General features: G+C 31.4%; 2 protein-coding genes across 5 annotated transcripts; one reads left to right on the forward strand and one right to left on the reverse strand.

Moving 5' to 3' along the window:
• Nucleotides 1–274: 274 nt before the first annotated feature.
• LOC114369292 lies at nt 275–7,491 on the reverse strand. Of its 4 annotated transcripts, none has more exons than XM_028326494.1 (11): nt 7,330–7,491; nt 6,295–6,620; nt 5,940–6,184; nt 4,836–4,909; nt 4,043–4,097; nt 3,737–3,811; nt 3,575–3,648; nt 3,427–3,496; nt 2,459–2,543; nt 1,372–1,428; nt 275–689 (listed from the first exon to the last, which is right to left on the reverse strand). In XM_028326494.1, the coding sequence occupies exons 2-11, from the start codon at nt 6,614–6,616 to the stop codon at nt 628–630; spliced, it is 1,119 nt and encodes a 372-aa protein (XP_028182295.1). In that variant the 5' UTR covers nt 6,617–6,620; nt 7,330–7,491; the 3' UTR covers nt 275–627. The 4 variants fall into 4 exon arrangements, with proteins under 4 accessions (XP_028182295.1, XP_028182297.1, XP_028182294.1 ...); XM_028326496.1 differs by having other exon boundaries at nt 5,940–6,157; nt 6,295–6,698; XM_028326493.1 differs by having other exon boundaries at nt 6,295–6,698.
• Nucleotides 7,492–12,889: 5,398 nt separating this feature from the next.
• Nucleotides 12,890–21,389, forward strand: LOC114371254 (ABC transporter G family member 24-like). Its single transcript, XM_028328717.1, has 14 exons — nt 12,890–13,242; nt 13,838–13,914; nt 14,502–14,774; nt 15,128–15,191; nt 15,287–15,433; nt 15,769–15,803; nt 15,927–16,000; nt 16,249–17,177; nt 17,342–17,638; nt 17,950–18,441; nt 18,909–19,057; nt 19,149–19,438; nt 19,538–19,671; nt 20,811–21,389. The coding sequence occupies exons 1-14, from the start codon at nt 13,010–13,012 to the stop codon at nt 20,965–20,967; spliced, it is 3,351 nt and encodes a 1,116-aa protein (XP_028184518.1). The 5' UTR covers nt 12,890–13,009; the 3' UTR covers nt 20,968–21,389.
• The last annotated feature ends 3 nt before the right edge of the window (nt 21,390–21,392 follow it).

A 21,392-nucleotide genomic window follows, 5' to 3' on the forward strand; every position in this document is an offset into this window, starting at 1 on the left:
TCATGTAATATACTAAGTAATAAATTAACAGAATAAAATGATTATTTTTGGCTTGAATTCCTCATTTATGTTCTAAAAAAAATACCTTGTTAGTCAATGCATTTTTTTCCATTAAATGATCACATGCCAATCTGGAAAAAAAATTAGTAAGGGATCAAAACAAAACAAAACAGAAAAATATAATTAGTACTAACATTTTTTTCGGCATTCTATATAGCATATTTAAGTCAATTATGATATTCTAATTGGGCTGGAATATTTTTTTAGCTTCTCATTTTCAATAAAATTTCTAGGTTATCGTCATATTCTGAACATTAAAAAAATCAAATAATATAAAAAATACATTTGATTGAGACCTAGCTATAAAAAAAAGTAGGGTTTTAATCACTGTTATTCCGGGCTGATTTTTTTTTTTTACATACCGGTTTTGTTTTAAATAGGATAAATAAATAATATATACAAAAGAATACTATACAGAAAAAGAAAATAATATATACGAAATAATGGAGGCAGAGTTAGTGTTAGCAACAACACTAAAACATTAAAAGCTCAATAATCACAGCCGATGGATCGATCATAATCATGGACTGAAGAGTGATTGGTTGCATCCAATGACTGACACTGAACCTAGCCAGCAAAATTCCACCATTTCTTCTTTTTCTTTGTATGAGATGAGGGCAATTCTGAATCTGAATGACATGTGAAACAATCAAATGAAGATACACAGAACTTTAATTTCACCAACAACATTCAAAAGGCAAAATTAGTGTTTTATATTCCATGCTGATTTAAAAACAGATGAGGAAACCGCCTCTAAAATATTTCTTCAGGTAAAATTATAATTAAAAGTTATTTTCTCTCTCCCTTATTTTTCATAAATGATTCTGGCCTTCCTTTTATCTTTCCAAAGATCAAGGATGGTTCAAAGAAACCAACTCAGTAATAAAATATTGAGGAGATATTTTAGGATGGTTCAAAATTCAACAGGTATTGCAATATTACATAAAGCTGTAATAATGGCCAGTAAATGAATGAATTCAAATGCATGAACATATATGGTTCGTTAGCCAACTGCAACTCAGTGAACTCATCACATGCTTCACTTTGGAAAATCAAGTAGTGTGTGTATTCACAAGAGGGGTAAAATTTTCATTCCAATTGTTAGCTAGAGAGATCTCTAACTACATGTCTACAGATTGGTAAACAGGATTCATAGCATAATAAATAGTAAATGATAATGTGAGGAATACTTTGAACCTTCAGGAGGACATAGTAGAAGAGATTTAATGGAGCATTATCAAAACTGGGTGTGGGAATACATTAATTGTAACCGTCTACAGTTTAAGAGCTTATAAAAGATAAAAATGTTACCTCCTTCTGGATAAATTGAGTTGTAATGCACCTCTGCCCAAAAGCTCAGAAATATCACTGCAGAAATCACATGAGCCACAAACTTAGCATGTTGCTGAAACAGAACTAAAAGTACTATTGGTACTTAGATTATGCACCATAGTTGAAAATTAGGGTTGGTTAACTTCTGTTTCCATTTTTTGTTTTCACTTTTAATTACAAAACTATCAGCTTGTTTTCAACTTGTTTCCTGTATTCAAAGATTTGTAAAGGAAACAGGAAAAAAAATAACAAATAAAAGTTGTTTTTCACTACTTCCAGTGTAAATATTTGAAAATAAGAAACAAATTGAAAACAAGGATACAATTTTGTAATTAAAAGAAAACAAAAAACCTTTTCTGAAAATAAATGGGCCCTTACTTTTCTATACATATGCAACATATTACCATTCGTGAATTTGCTTATTTCATATGTTAATGTAATAAGTGAAACTGCTACCATCTATTCATTGGCAAATAAAAAAATTTGCAACCATAAGTTAATTAATTTATCAAACAACTTTTTTTAATTAAAAATTACATCATCAAAATATTCTCATCATTCTATCACTCTCTTCCACCCTTTGCTAGCAGTCTGACAGAGCTACATACCTTCGGCTTATTTGCATAGTACATACTATATATAGGCATTCATTTGCACTAGGAGAAGTCAGCTTACATAGATCAAAAACGCCATTCGGCTCAATTAAAGACCAAATCTTCAAAGATACTATTCACCATTAGATTCCTCTTAACAAATTCATCCAATGCCCTTCTTGGTCTCTCCCCCCTTTTAACATGACTAAAAACCATGTAATCAACTCTCCACATCAGAGCTTCTAGTGGCCTTCTTTGTGCGTGTCTAAAACACTGTAACCATTTTTGTCATTTTTTTTCTTAATTAATGCTACACCAATATCTTCTCGTATACAATTATTTTGTATTTTTGATCTTTCTCAATGATAAAAGTATAAGTAACCACCAAGAAGTTCATTTATAATCTAAAACATCATTCACATGCACACACGTGCACACATATATAAACTTAACAAGTACTAATACAATCTTACCTCTTTCAGACTTCTGTATCTGTGGAAGAATCTCGATGTAACATGTATCCTTAAAAGACGTAATAACAAAAATTTTGACGCCATACTGAAAGAACATGAGAAATGACCATTTCAGTCACAAAATTAAATGAGGATTTTACATCAACAAAAATGCAATGTTATCAGATTTTATTCACCACTTCAAATGTAAGATACACTGTTAAAATCCTACCCTTGGGATACTCAATTTATCCATAATTCCTACCTCTTCTCTCTTTAGTTCAAGACCTTCCGTATCCAGAAGCCACCTTGTACCGTGACTCATTTCAGTCAAGCTGGGTGGGACTCATTAAAGGGACAAAGCTCTCCTGGCTCCTAACCTATTTGATGCTAGCAGCCTATAACAGTTTTTAAAGCCCCAAACAACTTTTTATTAAATATAAAGATTATAATTCTAATCATTTGAGGGAGAGCCCTGGCACAACGGTAAATTTGTGCCTTGGTGACCGATTGGTCATGAGTTCGAATCCGGAAATAGCCTCTTTGCATATGCAAGGGTAAGGCTGCATACAATGACACTCCCCCATAACTTCGCACAGTGAGGAGCCTTCGGGCACTGGGGTACGTTAGTTTTTACTATAAATCTAATCATTTAAAATTTTGGATAAATTAGTGATTAAGTAAAAGGATATTTTGTGATTAAGAAAAAAAATGCCTAAAAACCCACAGGAATTTCTTTAACTATTATATGATCAATTTAAAATCCAGATAAAAAATTTAAGTAACTTCAAAATAGTCTGTAAAAGATCCAAAACATTCTTCAGATGCAAATCAAGGGAATAAGCATCCATGGGAATCAAAACGATAAATATTTTCCACTTTGAAATCTCAATTACATTTGCAAAGGCACTAAGCAACATAGCCAATAAAAAAGGAAAAGTATTATATACAAGGAAAAAATAGAATGAAAACTGTTTATTTCCTCATACCCAATCTGCAGCAGCCTGCAATGTGACATGATCACCCCATTCGCCACTTCTGGTACATCCACACAAAAAGCTAGCAGTGAACACAAAGGACATAAAATAAAGCCACATGATGAGAAATAACATAGCATAATGAGAGATATGCACATACTTGCTCATATTTCTCAAATAGTCACTATACGCCAAGGGAACATAACCAGCATACAGATCTGGGTAATATTTGAGCTGACACAAGACAGCAAAAAGCAATGTATCAATACCAATGAACATAAGGCAGTCCACTCAACAGGAAATAGGATGTACAGCAATGAACCTGTTGAATAATTTGCTCCCGCACAAATTTGTGGTGGTCCGGAGAACGATAGAGTTGATCTGATAAAGAACGAAACTGAAATAATATGACACCAATAAGGCACAGTTTCTATTGAAGAGTACTATTTAATGATCATGAAATTTTCGGTGATTCACTGACAAGGTTAGCAGTGTTCATAACAAAAAAGATTAAGAAAAACTAAAATATTTAGTTATATAACTGCAAATTTGTCAAATTTCCACCAAGTCATAATAAATTTTCTAACAAAATCCAACCACTACTCTACTAAACTTAGAAATAACTAACCTGGCAGTTACCATCTCCTTGAACCTTGCATTCAATCAGATCATATAACTGCAATCTAAGAAAGACCAAATTCCTAAATTGAGATAAATGCTCAACAACAAAAAAGACATAGATAAGACATACATTTTGTTGTAATTTAAATGCAAGGAAAAATAAAGGGGTTTAGTTCTGGAAAGTTTTGTCTCTAAAAATATTGCTTTGGAAGCTAAAATAGCAATTTCCTATATAAACTAGGTCATGAAGGTACCAAGTTATTCAGAAGCTTCATCACGAAGGCACCAAGTTATTCAGAAACCAGGTGTGACACTCTACTCAGACACATGGGATAATTTGATAGCTGTTCGCTCTACTCTTCTCTAGAGAAGCTCTGCCCAATGTATTAATGGAGCAACCATCTATGCAAAGGGATTTGGAAACATTGCTATATTCCTAGTTTTCTGCTTCTCCATTACTTTTTATTTTCAACTCTTGGGGATGAATTATCCTCACCTCACTTCTACTTCTCAATAAAAAATACTTTGTTTTTTAAAAAGGAAGAAAAAAAAATACAATTTTTTAAAATTTCTTAAAAGAGTGATTGAATGAATGTAAGAGGTGGGGCTTAGTGGTTAGTTTCCAATAAGAAATACACCCCCCCGTCAAACTAGCAAAATAGTAAGAATCTTTAGGGGGGGAGGGGGGGGGGGGGGAAGTAAGACAGTTTTTTATTGCGGTAGTGCAGAATTATACTAATATCTGCAAAACCACTCAAGCCAACAAATATAAAACATGAACAAGAGAAGTAAATGAAGACCTGTCTAGAAGTCTTTGATGATCTGATATTTCTTCGTCATCAGATGGTATTTTTTCATTGGTTTTAGGAACATGCTGCAAACATGAACAAGAAAAGTAAGTGAATGAATTGTTGCTTAAATTAGAAATTCATATCTATACTGTAATATTGCTTAAATTAGAAATTCATATGTATAGTGGCACAGAGCTACCACCCACAAAATAGTGAGATAGTGGGATAGCCACTAATCTTAACTATAGTTATTCTATTTAATTATTACATTTTTTATTTATATATTTATATATTATTAAATGCTATATAAATTATGTATTAATATTTAAATATCAGAGTACTGAATAGGGTGAAGAGTGACCCAATTTGAGGTGCATGCCCAACACCCATTATCACCCAATAAACCAAAAAAAACTTAGCCTCTTTCTAGTATCTCCCATCATTAGTCACCCCCTCACCCAAGAAAGAAAAACCTAGCCTCTTTCCCCCATCAGCCGCCCCTCTCCTCCTCTTCACCCAACAATTTTGCCTCACTGGAAATTCTAGAAAAGACGCAGAACAAAGGCTGTCTGATGATGGCACAGGTCGCATAGCCTGTCCAGCAATGGTGCAAACAGAGGAGTAGCCGCAAATTGCTGTTATTTTCTGCAATGATGGCCACAACAGCCAGGCACTACAAAACGAGTGCCTCAGGAGGGAGGGGGGCACTCCGCTCCGTCACCCCACAATTGTGGCGTGATAGCACACAATTGATTACCCTGGTCTTCAGTATATAAATTGTAATTATAAAGCTCTAGCCTCAAGTTTTATATTAGTGTATAATGAGGCACATAATTGATCTACATTGAACTTTGTTTCTCTAGATCTGAGCATTAATTAGTACCAATCCGGTTCCTACATTTCTATCAAGATTTTTTTTTCTGCAAGTCTTATTGAGTTAAAAGATCATCATTTAAATTTTACACAATAAAATTCTGTCCATGAAATTTACCAGAAATCATCCAAAAGAATACACAAATCAAATGGCGACTAATACAATAGGAAATTATAGTAAAAGATGACACATGATGACTTTAAAAAAAAATAAAGTGGCTGCACTAAAGCTACACTTACAGGAATGGGAACCATCTGGTTTAATCTTTTGCCAACTTCACCATCAAGAGATTCATCCGATATTTCCAATGAATCCCAGAAGTCATCACTAGTAGCAGTAGCAGGTACCTCTACTGATCCAGAAGACGAACCACAAACATCATTTTCATGCACGTCATTTTTTCTTTCACTTGGAGTTGGACCATAATTCCCCACTTCTTTCATATTATAGGACTCACCTACAGAGTTCTGGCAAGATTCATTGCCTACATGTTGTTGATAATTTATCATGACAATTTAAAAAAATCCATTACACAAAAGTAAAATAAAATAAACAAAACATCACAAAAAACTAATACAGAATGCAACTCCGTACCTAAGTTATCATTTCCATTTGAAGACTGAGGCCAATCTTGTGTATAAACAGATCCTTGCATTCCTTCATTCTCAAAATTGGATATCCCAGAAGCTACCATGGAATCAAGTTGCCATAATTCTTCTTGATAAGCTTGTGCAACAGCCTCGTCACTATCCACATACTGATGCTGACAAAAGCCTTCTGTAACATATTCAACTTGACTTAAATCAGGATCATATTGAGTTACAATACTAGGCGAATAATGGTGGGAAAGTGTGCAATCATCTAGGAGATGAAGACCCCAGCGAACAACATCGGGATCCAGTTCATATATTGCCATGTGCCTGCAAAACACATGTAACTCTAACTACTCCAGAAACCAACTTGCTTTACGTGTATTATGCCCCTAAAGAGTACAATTGCTGAAAATGGACAAAAAATAATAGTCAAACTAAATAAATGCTTTCATATGTGTGTGTTGCAGAACATAGTTTGATAAAAAACAATGAACTTTATACAAGGAGCGAAAATATTAATATGATTAAATGATGCTCTTTTTATCTAACTAATGAAACACAATTCATCATGGAAATATTGAAAACTAAAAGTATAAAGCCATCATTCATCAAATTCACCCTAAAAATATCTTATTAGATCAGGGCTTCACATCAACCCAGTTGTCCACATACTCCAGAAAACACTCAATCGAACCCATAAACCCACAAGAGAGAAAAAAAAAAAAAAAAAAAAGGGGATATCATCCACCATTAGACCCATTACAAATGCTTGTTTAACATGAAATCACAAAGACTAAAAGTTGAAACTTTTGCATCCAATAACACAAAAAGAACCTTTGATTTCCACTGCCAACACATCAAACTTGAAACATGCACACCAATGATCACTGAAGAAAAAACCCTAAACCAATATCCAGACACAAAAATCCCCGATCACCCAAAAGGGGAAAAATCAATTAAAAATAAAAATTGGAAGAAAGAGAAGAGAGAAATAGAAGAAAAAAATAGCAAAAAAAAAATGAAAAAAAAAACGAACCTTGGGAAAAGGAAAAGGATGAGAAAGCAAAGAAAGACGACAGGGAATGAAAAATGGGATTGGAAGATAGAGAGGGTGAAGAGGTTTGTTGAATGCTGAAGAAAACTAGACGAGAAAATGCACAATATCACAGTAACCAAGCAAATAAAACTCCGTTACTTTTACCCTGCAAGGTGACAAGTAATATCTCTATTTATATTAAAATTTAAATAAACAGGCATGCTTAATATTTATTATTATAATTATTAAATTTTACTTCCAATTAATTAGACAGGTATTATATAAATAAAATTTATAATAAATAAATATTTTAAATATGTAAATCATATCATTATAGAAAAGTGTGATAAATGAATATACTTAAATTATAGTTTTAGTTTTATAGTAGGCAATTTAAATTGTAATATAAAGTTATTTTTACTTATTGATAAAAAAAATATATGAAAACTAAATTTATAGATAGAAATTAAAAATATATAAATTAAAAGGGATAAACAGTTAAAAAAATCAAGTATATAAACAAAGAAAAAAGGAAAGGTAATTTGAGATTATTGAAAGAGAAATTTTAGGCTCCTTTGGAGTAACTTTTAGTTGTAAATTTAAAAGATTTTTAAAACAACCACCAGTTTTTAACTAACAAACCGTATAGGTAGTGTGCCAAATGCACCAAGAGAAGAGGAAAACTATTGAGAATGTCTAATTAAGACTAAAATACCATTTTGCTCAATTAAGCTTTTGCATTTTATTGTTTGGGAAAAAATAATGCATTGAAAGTGTAAAAATTGTTATCTAATCACAATTTATTGTATATGATAAATTTATTTATTTTTTAAATAATTATCTTAATTAAACGGTGATTTATGATTAAATAATAATATAAAATTATTTTACATTATAAAATTGTTTTATCAGTACATAAATATTAAATTCTCATTGTTTAAGGAAAAAAGTTATACATTGAAAAATTTATATTTTTTTATGGAATCATCCGATCACATTCTTTCAAGTATGACATAACTTTTAAAATAATTATTTTAAAATAATTTAAATGATAATTTATAATTATATGATAATGTAAAACTATTTTACACTCTTAAAATATAAGCATTTAAATTCTTATTATTTTAGTCATTTATATTTTAAAAGTTATTTTGGTGGGTTGAAATTATTAGAAATTGCTTTTCTAAAACTTACGTGGTATACTTGCAACGAGCAAAAATTAACCATTTTGTTGTATATTTATCCATGTACTTGATTTAAATTGTTTATTCTTTCAATTTATCTTATTTTATTTTTAAATGAAATTTTAATATTTTTTTATCAATAGTTAAAATCAGTCTAATATCACAATTTAAACATTTTTTTATAAATAGAAAATATAATCATATATTGAAAAAGTATTTATTTATCATAAAATTTAATTATATGTAAAATAAAAAATTTAATAACCTGTTAATATAAAAAAAATTACATTATTATCTAATCACATGTCTTTGTTAGTAAAAATTTTAATTTTTTTAATTATAAGAATTAAATATCATATGCAAAATTTTATAATACTAATACATATTCTATTAGTTGAATTAAATTCTTTAATAGTATAATTTTTAATATAATTATTATAAAATATAATAAATTTATTATAAATGATGATTTGCAATTTGAAACTGTTTTATGTTACAGGTATACAGTACTAATTATTTTAATATTATATGTGACTGAAAGTGAAAACGATTAAACTTAGTTTAGTATATATAAGGACGGCAATGGAATTTGAATGTATAAAAATAATAATTTGACAGTGAAAAATATCCTATGTCGACAAATAGCAGTGGGCCGATCCCACGGGAATAAACGGCGCCGCTGTTTACAGCTGGTCAATCTTATTTCCTCTATTAAGAAAAATAGTTTGTGTCAGTCTTAGTTAAAAGATTAACTTTTTTTAATCTACTCTTTATGTGATATCAAGTATAAATCTCAATTAAATAAAAAATATTTTAAAAATAATCTCTTGTTTGTAATTAAAAGTAAAATCTGTTTATATTTAAAAGTAAAAATATTGACTTTTTTTTAGAGAAAAGGAGAAAATATCTCTTAACACCCAGTTTTGCATCAAATAGTACTCAAATTATATAACATTGATTAAATTATTAAATTAAAATCATACATTTAATTATTTTTTTAGACTTTTATTATCATTAATTTCAATACATTGTTTGAACTGAAATATAACTAATAAATTAATATAATTTTGAAAAATATACAAATAAAATCATAATTAAAAAAAATGTGAGATGCATACTTCTCACTATCCCAAACTTGTGTAAGCTCAATCTTTTTTTATTCATTTATGTAAGCTCAATCTACAGATCTCTCTTTTTTATTCCATTTTCGTATATTAAAATTAGAGGTATAATTAAGTACTATGTCAAGAAAAAGTAAAATGCGACCCGTAACTTTAATAGTCACTGGTATTTTTTAAGAGGTATAATTATTGATAAAAAGTATTTATTGATTTTGTCACTAATTTCAGTTAAAAAAATCTTATTAATTGACCACTTTTTTATCTATAAGATTGAAATTCAAACTTTTATTTTAAAAAAATCATATTCAATATTAGTAGGACCAACGATTATTCATATTTAGTATCACACTCGTAGCTTGGAACTACAATACGCAAGTCATGCTAATTATAATTGAAGTACGAATTTTCTAATCTTTTTTTTTTTTTAAATACATGAGAGTGAAGTTTATACTTATCACCTTGCATTGATAAAAAAATACTTATTAATTAGTAATTTAGGAGTATATGTTTAATTTCTTTCACTAATATTTTAAGTTTGATTTTTAAAAATAAAAAATAATTCTACTACTATTATTTTTGTCTATACATTACGTAAGATAAATGTTTATTTTATACCAATAAAATTTATACTTTATAATAAAAAATACTTCTGCATATATAAAATTATCCATTGTTTTAATTATTAGCATGCAATGTTTTAATTTGACATTAAGTTTTTTAATTACAAGCATGCGGCAGTTTAAAAACTAACATCAACATTGTTGCCGGCGTGCAGTATTTTAATTGTATTTTTTTTTCATCTTAATATTAATGCATAATATCTTATATTTCAATTGATAACTAATATTTATCAAGAAATTTGATCACTCTTAATTATGTAGGGCTAATTTAAAGGTAAAACAATTAAAGTTTAAACTTTTTTGGTCTATTAATAAAAAAATTATTTTATATTAGTCTTTATAAAATAAAAAGTCTCATATTTTGACAAAAAATATAAATATCATATATCTTGAAAAAAAAAATCCAACATATAATTCTCTTATTTAAAGTAAAAAAAAAAACTATATAAAAGTATAAATACTTAAAATTTATATAAAAGAATTTAAAAATGTATTTTTGAGTAAAATATGAGAATCTTGGATTTGTCATGAAAAGGAGATTATTAATATACAAAGTTTTAAATAATTAATAACCTAAAATGTTAAAAAATAAAAATAACTAATGGGTCAAACCACCTATTTGATTATTTATCTTATTTTTTAGTTTAATTTAGTCATTTATCTTTTAAAAAGTTTAATTTGATCCTTTATCTTATTTTTTTTCCAGATTAGTCCTTTATTTTTTTAAAAATTTATTTTAATCATTTAAGAATATTTTTTTAAGTTAAAAATGAAATAGAGGAAAATGGAAGAAAACTAAATCAAAAAAGTTTGATTTAGTCCTTTATCTTCTAAAAAGTTTATTTTGATTATTTATTTTTATTTTATTGTTCATTTTGATTCTTCAGTCCATCTAAAATTAACGCCATTAATTATTTAATAATTAATTTTTTTAGTTAAAAATGAAGTGGAGGAGAATGTGAGGAAACTAAATAAAAAAATCATTTTTAAATGATTAACAATATCAAATTTAAATAGATTGAATGATCAAATTAAACAAAAAAAATATTAAGATAAAAGATTAAATTAAACCAAAAAACTAATCAAGGGGGTCTAGTTCTTGGTTGAAAAGGGTGGTATGAATGTTTTAAACCCCTAGTATTGTGTTTAATTTTTATGGATAGAAAAATAAGATAAATGATCAAATTAAACTTTTTAAAAGATAAAACATTAAATTGAAAAAAAAATAAAACAAAAAATTAAATTGAATTCTCTAAAAGACAAAGGATCAAATTGAAAAAAAAAAGATAAAATAAATCAACAAATAAATCATTTAATCTAATTAATGAATGTCAATGAAGTACATCACAATACAAATTAATGAATCTCAATGAAGTACATCACAATACAGATTTAGAGGGTCTTGCTACTCACAACCTATTTATTCTCAATTTTTTTCTCTTTGTTTTCCATATTCTCTAAACATCTCTTTTTTTCACCATTGCACCCCCTTTTTTAATTTTTGCGACGTAGTTATATTTTAATACATTACAAAAATTAGTTTTTGTAATGCATTATTTTAAATATTATTAAAACTAGTTTCTATAATAGTAAAAACTTATATTACATATACCAGCTTTTATTATGTAAAAGCTTACATTATTTTACATTATGTAAAAGTGGGCAAGTGCAATACTAGCTACCTTGCTTTAGCTGAACTTGACAAACAATTTTAGCATAGTCCTTTTTTCTCATAAAAAAATAGGATCATCGCTTGGTAAGTAAAATAGTAAATAAATTAAGTAAACAATTCATTATGTACACGTATTTTTTTTTTATAATTGAAATGAACTAATTTTTTACCTTTCAAGGAAAGTAAAATTATTTAGGCATAAAAAAGAAGAAATAACGCGTGTCTGTATATGTATCATGAGAAGTAAAACTAGATTGCTTCAAAGTTTGAAATTATAACATGTATGTTAACGAAGACTTTTGGTTAAAGGGTGTTGCTAGGTGGATCAGTTTTATTGTTTGTGCTATTTTTTATTAATTTTAAAATGATCATGTGTTAAAGGTATGTAAGTTTATATAATCCGTAAGTATAATTTAAACATACAGATAAATTTGATTCGTATAATTTTTATGAATGAACTTGATCCGTACGAGTCATATGGATCATGTTGATCCGTATGACTCATATGGATTAATATGATCAGTATTATTTAACATGATTAATATCCGTACGACTTATATGAATTAACTTGAGTGAAAGACATTTTTACCCATTTACTTGGTGCAGTGGTAAAGTTGTGCGTGACTTGTTGGTCATGGGTTCGAATCCGAAAACAGCCTCTTTGCATATGCAAGGGTAAGGCTGCGTACAACATCTCTTCCCCATACCTTCGCATAGCGAAGAGCCTCATTGAGTACGAAGAAAAAAACTTAAAATGTTGGGTGAACCATGTATCAGCATAATCAGTGGCTAAGTTAACGGAATGACCTTCTATTTTTGTACAACAAAAAATAGTAGTACTTGTCTTGTCGATGCATTCAACAGTTTACACGTAACCTCGTTCGAACGTGGTGTCACGACTGTCCCTTTTGGCGGGTCCCACCACTTCTACTTCACTTCTCATTTTTTTATCTTTTCTATTGCTATGTTCCCATATCATGCCATTATTCCCCGAAGCAGAAGCTCAAAACCCTTTTGTTTTAGAGACTCAAAAACCTCTGTTGCATTCATTTTCAACGTTTGTGGTCACTCCAACATCACAATATGTGTAGGTGGAGCACAAACCCAATGCATTTGAGGGTGCACATTATTGTGGTATTGAGCTTGTTCCTTGGGATGATACAGTTACAGTGCCAACAAGTGAATGACTATGATCAGATTGATAGCCCTGCTGTTCTTCCTCTCCTTACTCAGCTTGTCTATAGTCAAATCTCCAACTTGACATCAATTCTCAGTCAGGAAATTAGCAAAGAGTCTACTTTCTGTGTCAAAGATCCGTGAGTTTCTTTGCTTTTTTTTTATTATTTAATTATATGCATTTTTTTCCATCTGTTTGGTCACTTTGGCAACCTTCTGAGCTGGGGTGGGAATGCATAGACATTAGACAGTTTAATTATAAGGTTGGACAAGTAGATCAGTAAGTTTTAAATATGGGTCTGCAACCACATCATGGCCGCATTTTTTCGCAGTTGTCCGCAATGTAAAAGTTTTTCTAACTCACCGCAACTGCAATTTAAAAATATACGTGTGATTGTTGGCATTTGGATGCAGGATGCTCATTGTCATGATGGTTAGAACTTAAAATCAATGTTTTTAAGTGTATGGAATAAGTTGGTTTACTAGTAGAGGAAAGCTTAAAACTCAAAAATAGTTTCGTTAAGTTTATATTTGATGTTGATGGAGATGTTGTTAGTGAGAAATGCAGTTGATGTTGAAGTGAATCATATGAAGTTATTCTGCTTCAACTGTTTAAAATTTATATTTTTATTTATTTATTTTAACGAGGGTTGAAAAAGAATAGAGAGAGATGAATTTCGTGATAATTAATGGAAATCAATGGAAGATAGTACTTATTTCACACTTAAATTACAGGGATGCTGATTGGAATCAAGCATTTAATTTTTCATCTGATTTGGGCTTCTTGGCGTCTTGCATTAAGAAGACTAGAGGTAAGAAAATACACCTTTTTTTTCTATCATTTCTTTCATTTTCCTTATTCTGTTTCCGAGCAGCCAACCCAACATGTTCATGATTTAGCTAGAAAATCTGAATGAGCATGTTCGCAGATCTAAGGAAACAGAAATTTTTGAAACATACTACATGCTTATTGGCCTTTGAGGATGAAAATTATGGATGTATTATAACTAATATGGATGTAACTTGAAAGGGAAAATTAGTACACTTTATTTTGATCTTGATTAGGGATAATAGTACAAGACAAACATGGAATTCATGAATATGTTTATGCTGGGACTACATTGTTCACAGTTAACAGAAGGTTCCTCGTTATTCTATACACCATCTTTTATATTAGTGACTTGTTTGTATTCTCCTATTTTGACCACTATTTTTCATTTCATCATCCTGTAAAAATAAAAATGAGGACTAGAGAAAAAAGAAAAAGTGTTTCTTGCTACAACTGAGGTGAATGGATGAGGGAAACGAGCAACATTTGAATTTCTGTTATATACTACCGGAAATCTGTTTGTCTAATGAGACAACTCTTCTTATGCTTTGGATTCTGGTGATTTAACAGGAGATATTGCAAAACGTTTGTGTACAGCAGCAGAAGTGAAGTTTTTCTTAAATAGTTTGTTGGAGAAATCTGTAAGTGCCAATTATTTAAAGCCTAACAAGAACTGCAATTTAACCTCATGGGTCCCCGGTTGTGAGCCGGGATGGGCCTGTAGTGTTCCCTCAAGCCAGAAGGTTGACCTCAAAAATTCAAAGGAGATACCCGCAAGAACTTTGAATTGTCAAGCCTGTTGTGAAGGCTTCTTTTGTCCTCATGGGATTACATGCATGATACGTAAGTATAATGAATAAGATTCTTTACAATCACTTTTTCACTACAGATGACTGCAAATAGCTTCTATACCAATTTTTATTCAACTTTTAAGCATCTTCAAGCTGTTTAATACTTTTTAGTTGTAAAGATTCAATAAAGAAGTTTTGAATAGATATTGAAGAATTTACATTTCTGTGTAATTCATATCTTTGGAAATATATCTTGTGCTAGTGTGTGTATGATATGCAGCTTCTGTGATGAAGAGTCTATATCATTGAAGCATATTGGTATCAATTGTAATAACGCTAGTGATTGTCTAGATGTATCTCAAAAACTGTCTCTGATGCTTCTATTCTGTCTTATTGTTCTTGAAGCATGCCCTCTAGGTTCCTATTGCCCTCTTGCTACACTCAATAAAACAACTGGCGTATGCGAACCGTGAGTTCTAATTCTGGCCCAATGATCTGTTAGTTTTTCCTTGAGTTGTTGCCTGCATGGTGTTGTGAAATTAATGGACAAATATATTTCTGCAGATATCTTTATCAGCTGCCTCCAATGCAGACAAACCATACCTGTGGTGGAGCAAATGTTTGGGCCGACGTTAGTAGCAGTAGTGAGATATTTTGCTCAGCTGGATCATATTGTCCAACAACCACAAAAAGAATTCCCTGCAGTAGTGGGTATTATTTTGCTCCCAAGACTATAATATTCTCCTCATACTTAATAAACAAAGTATTGAACGAAAAAATAGACGCATTTTATATCTTGGCACTGCAGCATGGAAAGCATTCAACTCCGTCTTCATTTGAGGATTAGAAATATTAATAATAGGATTTATAATATTCAAAAAGCAATATGAAGTGTTCAAAGCTTTTAGAGGAAATAGTCTTACATAGTTGCAGTGATACCTTTACCTAGCCGGCCAAAAGATGACAAATTTAGTTAATTTCTTAGTATACTTGTTATATTGTTTCATTATTGGGAAGTTTCTTAACATTTTCTCTTGAAATTTCAGGCATTACTGCAGGATGGGCTCCACATCTGAGAAAAGTAAGATATCATGAATTGTGAATTCATGCAGCAGTAGATCTCTGTTTAGGTCTCATATTTACTAATCAATTTCTGGCTGTATATATGCAGAGTACATATGACCATTTACTGATTATCTTGTAGGATGCTTCAAGTTGAGTTCATGTAATTCAAACACCGCAACCCAAAATATGCATGCATATGGAATTATGCTCATTGTAAGTGGTTATTTCTGAACCTGAACGTTAGAGCATGGAATTGAAACAATGGGATATAGTTGCACTGATTGGAATTTCATTGTTATGGGAATTTATCAGTTATTTTGGGTATTAATATCAGTGTCTGTTTATGAATCATGGTCAATTCTTTGTACCATGTCACATATAGAAACATAATTGACATACATGTTCACACACACACAGATACCATATTGGTAGAAATTAACGCTCTTTAACTGCTTATGCAGGCTGCTTTGAGTACTTTGCTACTCATTATTTACAATTGTTCTGACCAAGTTCTAACTACTAGGGAAAGAAGAGTGGCCAAATCTAGAGAAGCAGCAGCTAGAAGTGCAAGGAAGACTGCAAATGCACGCCAAAGATGGCGATTTGCAAAAGATGCCACTAAGAAGGGTGCAATGGGGTTGCAAGCTCAACTATCACGCACCTTCAAGAAGGATGCTGCAAATCTGGAAAAAGTTAAAATTTTGAATCAAGCAACTTCTGAAGTGGGTGTTGAATTGTTATCACATTCACGACCTACAACTTCAAGCATGGTTGCAACTTCATCTATGGCAACAAAGGAAAAGGGAAAAGAACCCAGCAGTCTAATGCTGATGATACACGAAATTGAAAATGATCCAGATATAAATGACAACCTTCATACAGAAATAGAAACTAGAGATACAGGTGTTAGAGAAAATGTGCCAAAGGGAAAACAACCACATACTCATAGCCAAATTTTTAAGTATGCATATTCTCAACTTGAAAAAGAGAAGGCTCAACAAAAAGAAAACAAGAAGCTTACCTTCTCGGGGGTAATTAAAATGGCTACAAACACTGATAAAAGGAAAAGGCCTTTAATGGAGATTTCTTTCAAGGACCTGACTCTTACATTGAAAGCTCAAAACAAACATATATTGAGATATGTTACTGGGAAAATTAAACCTGGCCGCATCACTGCTGTCATGGGTCCATCAGGGGCTGGCAAGACAACATTTCTTTCAGCTCTAGCCGGAAAAGCATTGGGATGCTTGGTCACTGGTTCAATTCTTATAAATGGAAGGAATGAATCAATCCACTCCTTTAAGAAAATTACTGGCTTTGTGCCACAAGATGATGTAGTTCATGGAAATCTGACAGTGGAAGAGAATCTCTGGTTCAGTGCACAGTGCAGGTATTTTACATCGTTGAACATTTTAATTGCAATATATTCTAAAATGTTATGAGTTTTCTTTTGGCTTTTCCTTGCTTGTTTTCTATTACTTGTACATAAGATATTGTTTATGGCAGTTTTTGTGCGTTTGTATATGTGCTAATTCAAATGAACTTTTGTCAAAGGCTATCTGCTGACTTGTCAAAACCAGAAAAAGTTCTAGTTGTTGAAAGAGTTATTGAATTCTTAGGGCTTCAATCTGTGCGCAATGCCTTGGTTGGAACTGTGGAAAAAAGAGGGATCTCTGGAGGCCAAAGGAAACGTGTAAATGTTGGGTTGGAAATGGTTATGGAACCTTCACTCTTGATCTTGGATGAACCCACATCTGGCTTGGACAGTGCATCATCTCAGCTCCTTCTTAGAGCACTAAGACGCGAAGCTCTTGAGGGAGTTAACATTTGCATGGTGGTTCACCAACCCAGGTGAATTTTAATCCCATGTTGCATCATTGAGATATTGCTTACCTAATAAGTCATTGTTTTTTTCTTTCCAGCTACCATTTACTGAATTAGAATTTTATTTTATTCATAATATGTATCATTTTCACAGGCTTTAAAGCACAAATACTTCAAAATTGGTGATGTATCCTTTAAGCGTGTTATATGGCTACCTCTGTATCACAACTAGGGTGTTTTATATTCATAACTTGAATTATATCACTTTTAATTGGGATTTGTTAACAGTAAAATTAGTTTCCCTTTAATTTATTCATGATTGTAACTTTCTGCTTCAGCTATGCTTTGTTCAAGATGTTTGATGACCTGATACTTCTGGGAAAAGGTGGTCTTACTGTCTATCATGGATCTGCCAAGAAAGTTGAAGAATACTTTTCAGGCGTGGGGATCAATGTTCCGGAGCGGATTAATCCTCCTGATTACTTCATTGACATTTTGGAGGGCATAACAACCCCTGGAGGGGGCTCAGGACTCAGTTATAAAGAGCTTCCGGTAAGATGGATGCTTCATAATGGATATCCAATACCTCTTGATATGAGGCAGAATGCAGTTCAATTTGATATGTCCCAGAGTGTAAATTCAGCAAATGAAATAGATTCCAATGGATCTGGTCATGTCGGAAAAACCTTTGCTGGAGAATTATGGCAAGATATGAGAAACAATGTGGAACTGAAGAGGGAGAAGATAAGACTCAATTTTTTTAAATCCAAGGATTTATCTAACCGGGAAACTCCTGGTGTTTTCAAGCAATACAAGTACTTTCTTATACGGTAAACCATCTAATGACCTCAATTTTTTGCCAACTTGGAGGTCTAATTTTTCCTCATTGCATCTTTATGTCCACTTTGAAAGCATGGCACAAACTGGATTTTGTTAATGCTGGAGATTCAATAATTACATTTCTTTTTATGACTTAACCATAGTCCAAGGTTCTGTGTGTTATAAGGGAAGTATAAAGAAGGAAAAATACAAATAAAACCTTTTTGTCTGCTCATATGAGGGTCAATTCCCTTATACTTGCTGCTTCACCAAAGTGGAACTTACCCCTGCTAATTGTGCCACAGAATATTTGCTAAATGTCATCATTACTTTTCTTCTCATGCTCCATTTAGTGCTGTGTTTCTTCATAGGAGAAAGAGTACCGTATAACTTTTAATAAAGCACATGTCTTCTCAATTTGTCGTTGCATTTTCTTTTGATAGTTGCTGGTACTTACTATATGATAATGTTATTCCAGGGTTGGGAAGCAGCGACTACGAGAAGCTAGGATCCAAGCCATTGATTATCTTATTTTGTTACTTGCTGGAGCCTGCTTAGGATCACTTTCCAAATCAAGTGACCAAACATTTGGTGCAGCTGGGTACACCCATACGGTGATTGGTGTATGTAAGTCACATAAATATCACTAAATAATGTACCAACTACCTAGCATTCATGTGAGCAATGCTTTATTCTTATCTATTGTTGTTAATTTCAGCTCTTCTGTGCAAAATAGCGGCCTTGAGATCATTTTCTCTGGATAAATTACACTATTGGAGGGAGAGTGATTCTGGCATGAGCAGCTTGGCTTATTTCCTCTCTAAAGACACAATTGATCATTTTAATACACTGATCAAGCCTGTGGTGTATCTTTCTATGTTCTATTTCTTCACCAATCCGAGATCAACTTTTGCAGATAATTATGTTGTGCTGCTTTGTCTTGTATACTGTGTCACTGGCATAGCATATGCATTGTCCATATTTTTTGAACCTGGTGCAGCCCAGCTGGTAAGTATTAGAAGCTGACCATAAAACATTTAGCAGCCCCACAATTCAAATTTACTCATCATTATGTTTCTATTTCTCCTCTATTTTGTTTTATTGCAGTGGTCAGTACTTCTGCCAGTTGTTTTGACTCTCATTGCAACACAACCAAAAGATAGTAAAGTTTTGAAGAATATAGCTAATTTATGCTACTCTAAGTGGGCTTTACAAGCCTTAGTTGTTGCAAATGCTGAAAGGTAAACTGTTCAGGATGATTAATATATTAAATTACTAAATAGCTTGAAGAAAAAACTACTTTGATATGTTTGGCTTTATTGGAATTTGATGCTGTTATTAATGCATAATTGCATATAGTAAGAAAAAGGTTTTTGCTTGCAAAAGGTATTAGGGCTAGATAAATTACTCCTTTCCCTGTAGTTCATGGCAGTCTTCAAATTGGAACTAAGCATTTAGAATCCTAAGTTTACACAACCTTTAATCACTAAATTATCAGACTATTTATTTATGATCCTTTTGCAGTTATGGATCTGGCTATTAGTTTTTTTTTTTTTTGTCTTATTTGAGATCTAAATTGGTCTTGATTAGAATTAAGCTACTTTTTATGATTTTCCTAATCCTAGAAGTTTAAAATTTCGTCACATATCGGAACTTCCAATTCAAGTGATGGTAATTGAGGGTTTGGCTATAATACAAGGTTTTCACTCCCTCTTTTGGAGCGTTGATAATTTGGCTATTCAGATTGTATCTTACCATTTTCCCTTGCGGCCATAGTTTTCAGCCTAAGTAGCCATTTGATAGGGTATTTGGTCAAGAGTTCAATCCTTAACAATTCCATCTAGAAATTTCAGCATAGAGTAGTAACTAGTGGTTGTGAACTTCAGTATATATGTCCATGTCACATAAGGTTGATAAAGGGCTCTTTTCACTTACAAATGGCAATTTCTCTTGAAAATTTTGGACCATCATATTCATGCCTTTGATATAAATTTGATTTTTTGTGGGATGAATTTTACTGATCAGAAAATATAATGTAAACGCACATTCCTATTCACTTAGTGTAGCACCCCTACTTCCAAATTTCCAATAGAAGGGTACCAGGTAGGAGTAGTTTTACGGCCCAAATTTCAGCAAATAATGAATTGTTGACCACATTGAGGGTTGAACATATTGCTATTAAATGATATGAGAAATCAAAGAGAATAATAAGAAGCATGGACTATTGTTTGCATCAAATAAGGTTATGAAGTATTTTGAGGTTTTCATACATCTGTAGAAAATGATCAACATTATTGTAAAGCATACAAAAATTTAAAAGTGCAAGAATAAGGAATGATAGATGGGCATTGAAATGCTGTTAATTTCTTTTATACTGCAGGTATCAGGGAGTGTGGCTCATAACTCGTTGTGGTTCACTTTTGAAAACTGGCTATAATCTTCACGATTGGAGTTTGTGCATATCTATCCTCATTCTAATGGGTGTAATTTGCCGGGCTATAGCATTTTTCTGTATGGTCACCTTCCGAAAGAAGTAAAGGCCAAACTTCAGGCTACCAAATTATACGTCTTACAAATCTGAGTTGTACAAATTGGAGAGGCCAGCATGACCACTTATAGGAATTTCATTAGGATTCTCATGATTTGAAGAATGTCTGATAATTTTTTTGGGGCTGATACTGGTTATTGGCCTTTATACATTTTAGATGTGATCAATTAGTCATGTCATTGTTGCATGGCCATATTTAGTGGTTATTTTCTTTCATTCTAGTAAATTTATTTTTCATTGCTATTAATTTTAGTACTTAATTGACGATTAGAACCAAGAAAGAAGTCTAAAAGTACTGCAGCAACAGCATGAGACATCGGAATGATTGTATTATTTTTAATATTTAAATATAGCTTACGTGCCTTATATCAATTAGGTTTGAATGGCGTTTGAGCCATTCGGATCCTTTTATAT

The sequence above is a fragment of the Glycine soja genome, chromosome 10 (genome assembly GCF_004193775.1).
Source record: "Glycine soja cultivar W05 chromosome 10, ASM419377v2, whole genome shotgun sequence".
NCBI lineage: Eukaryota > Viridiplantae > Streptophyta > Magnoliopsida > Fabales > Fabaceae > Glycine > Glycine soja.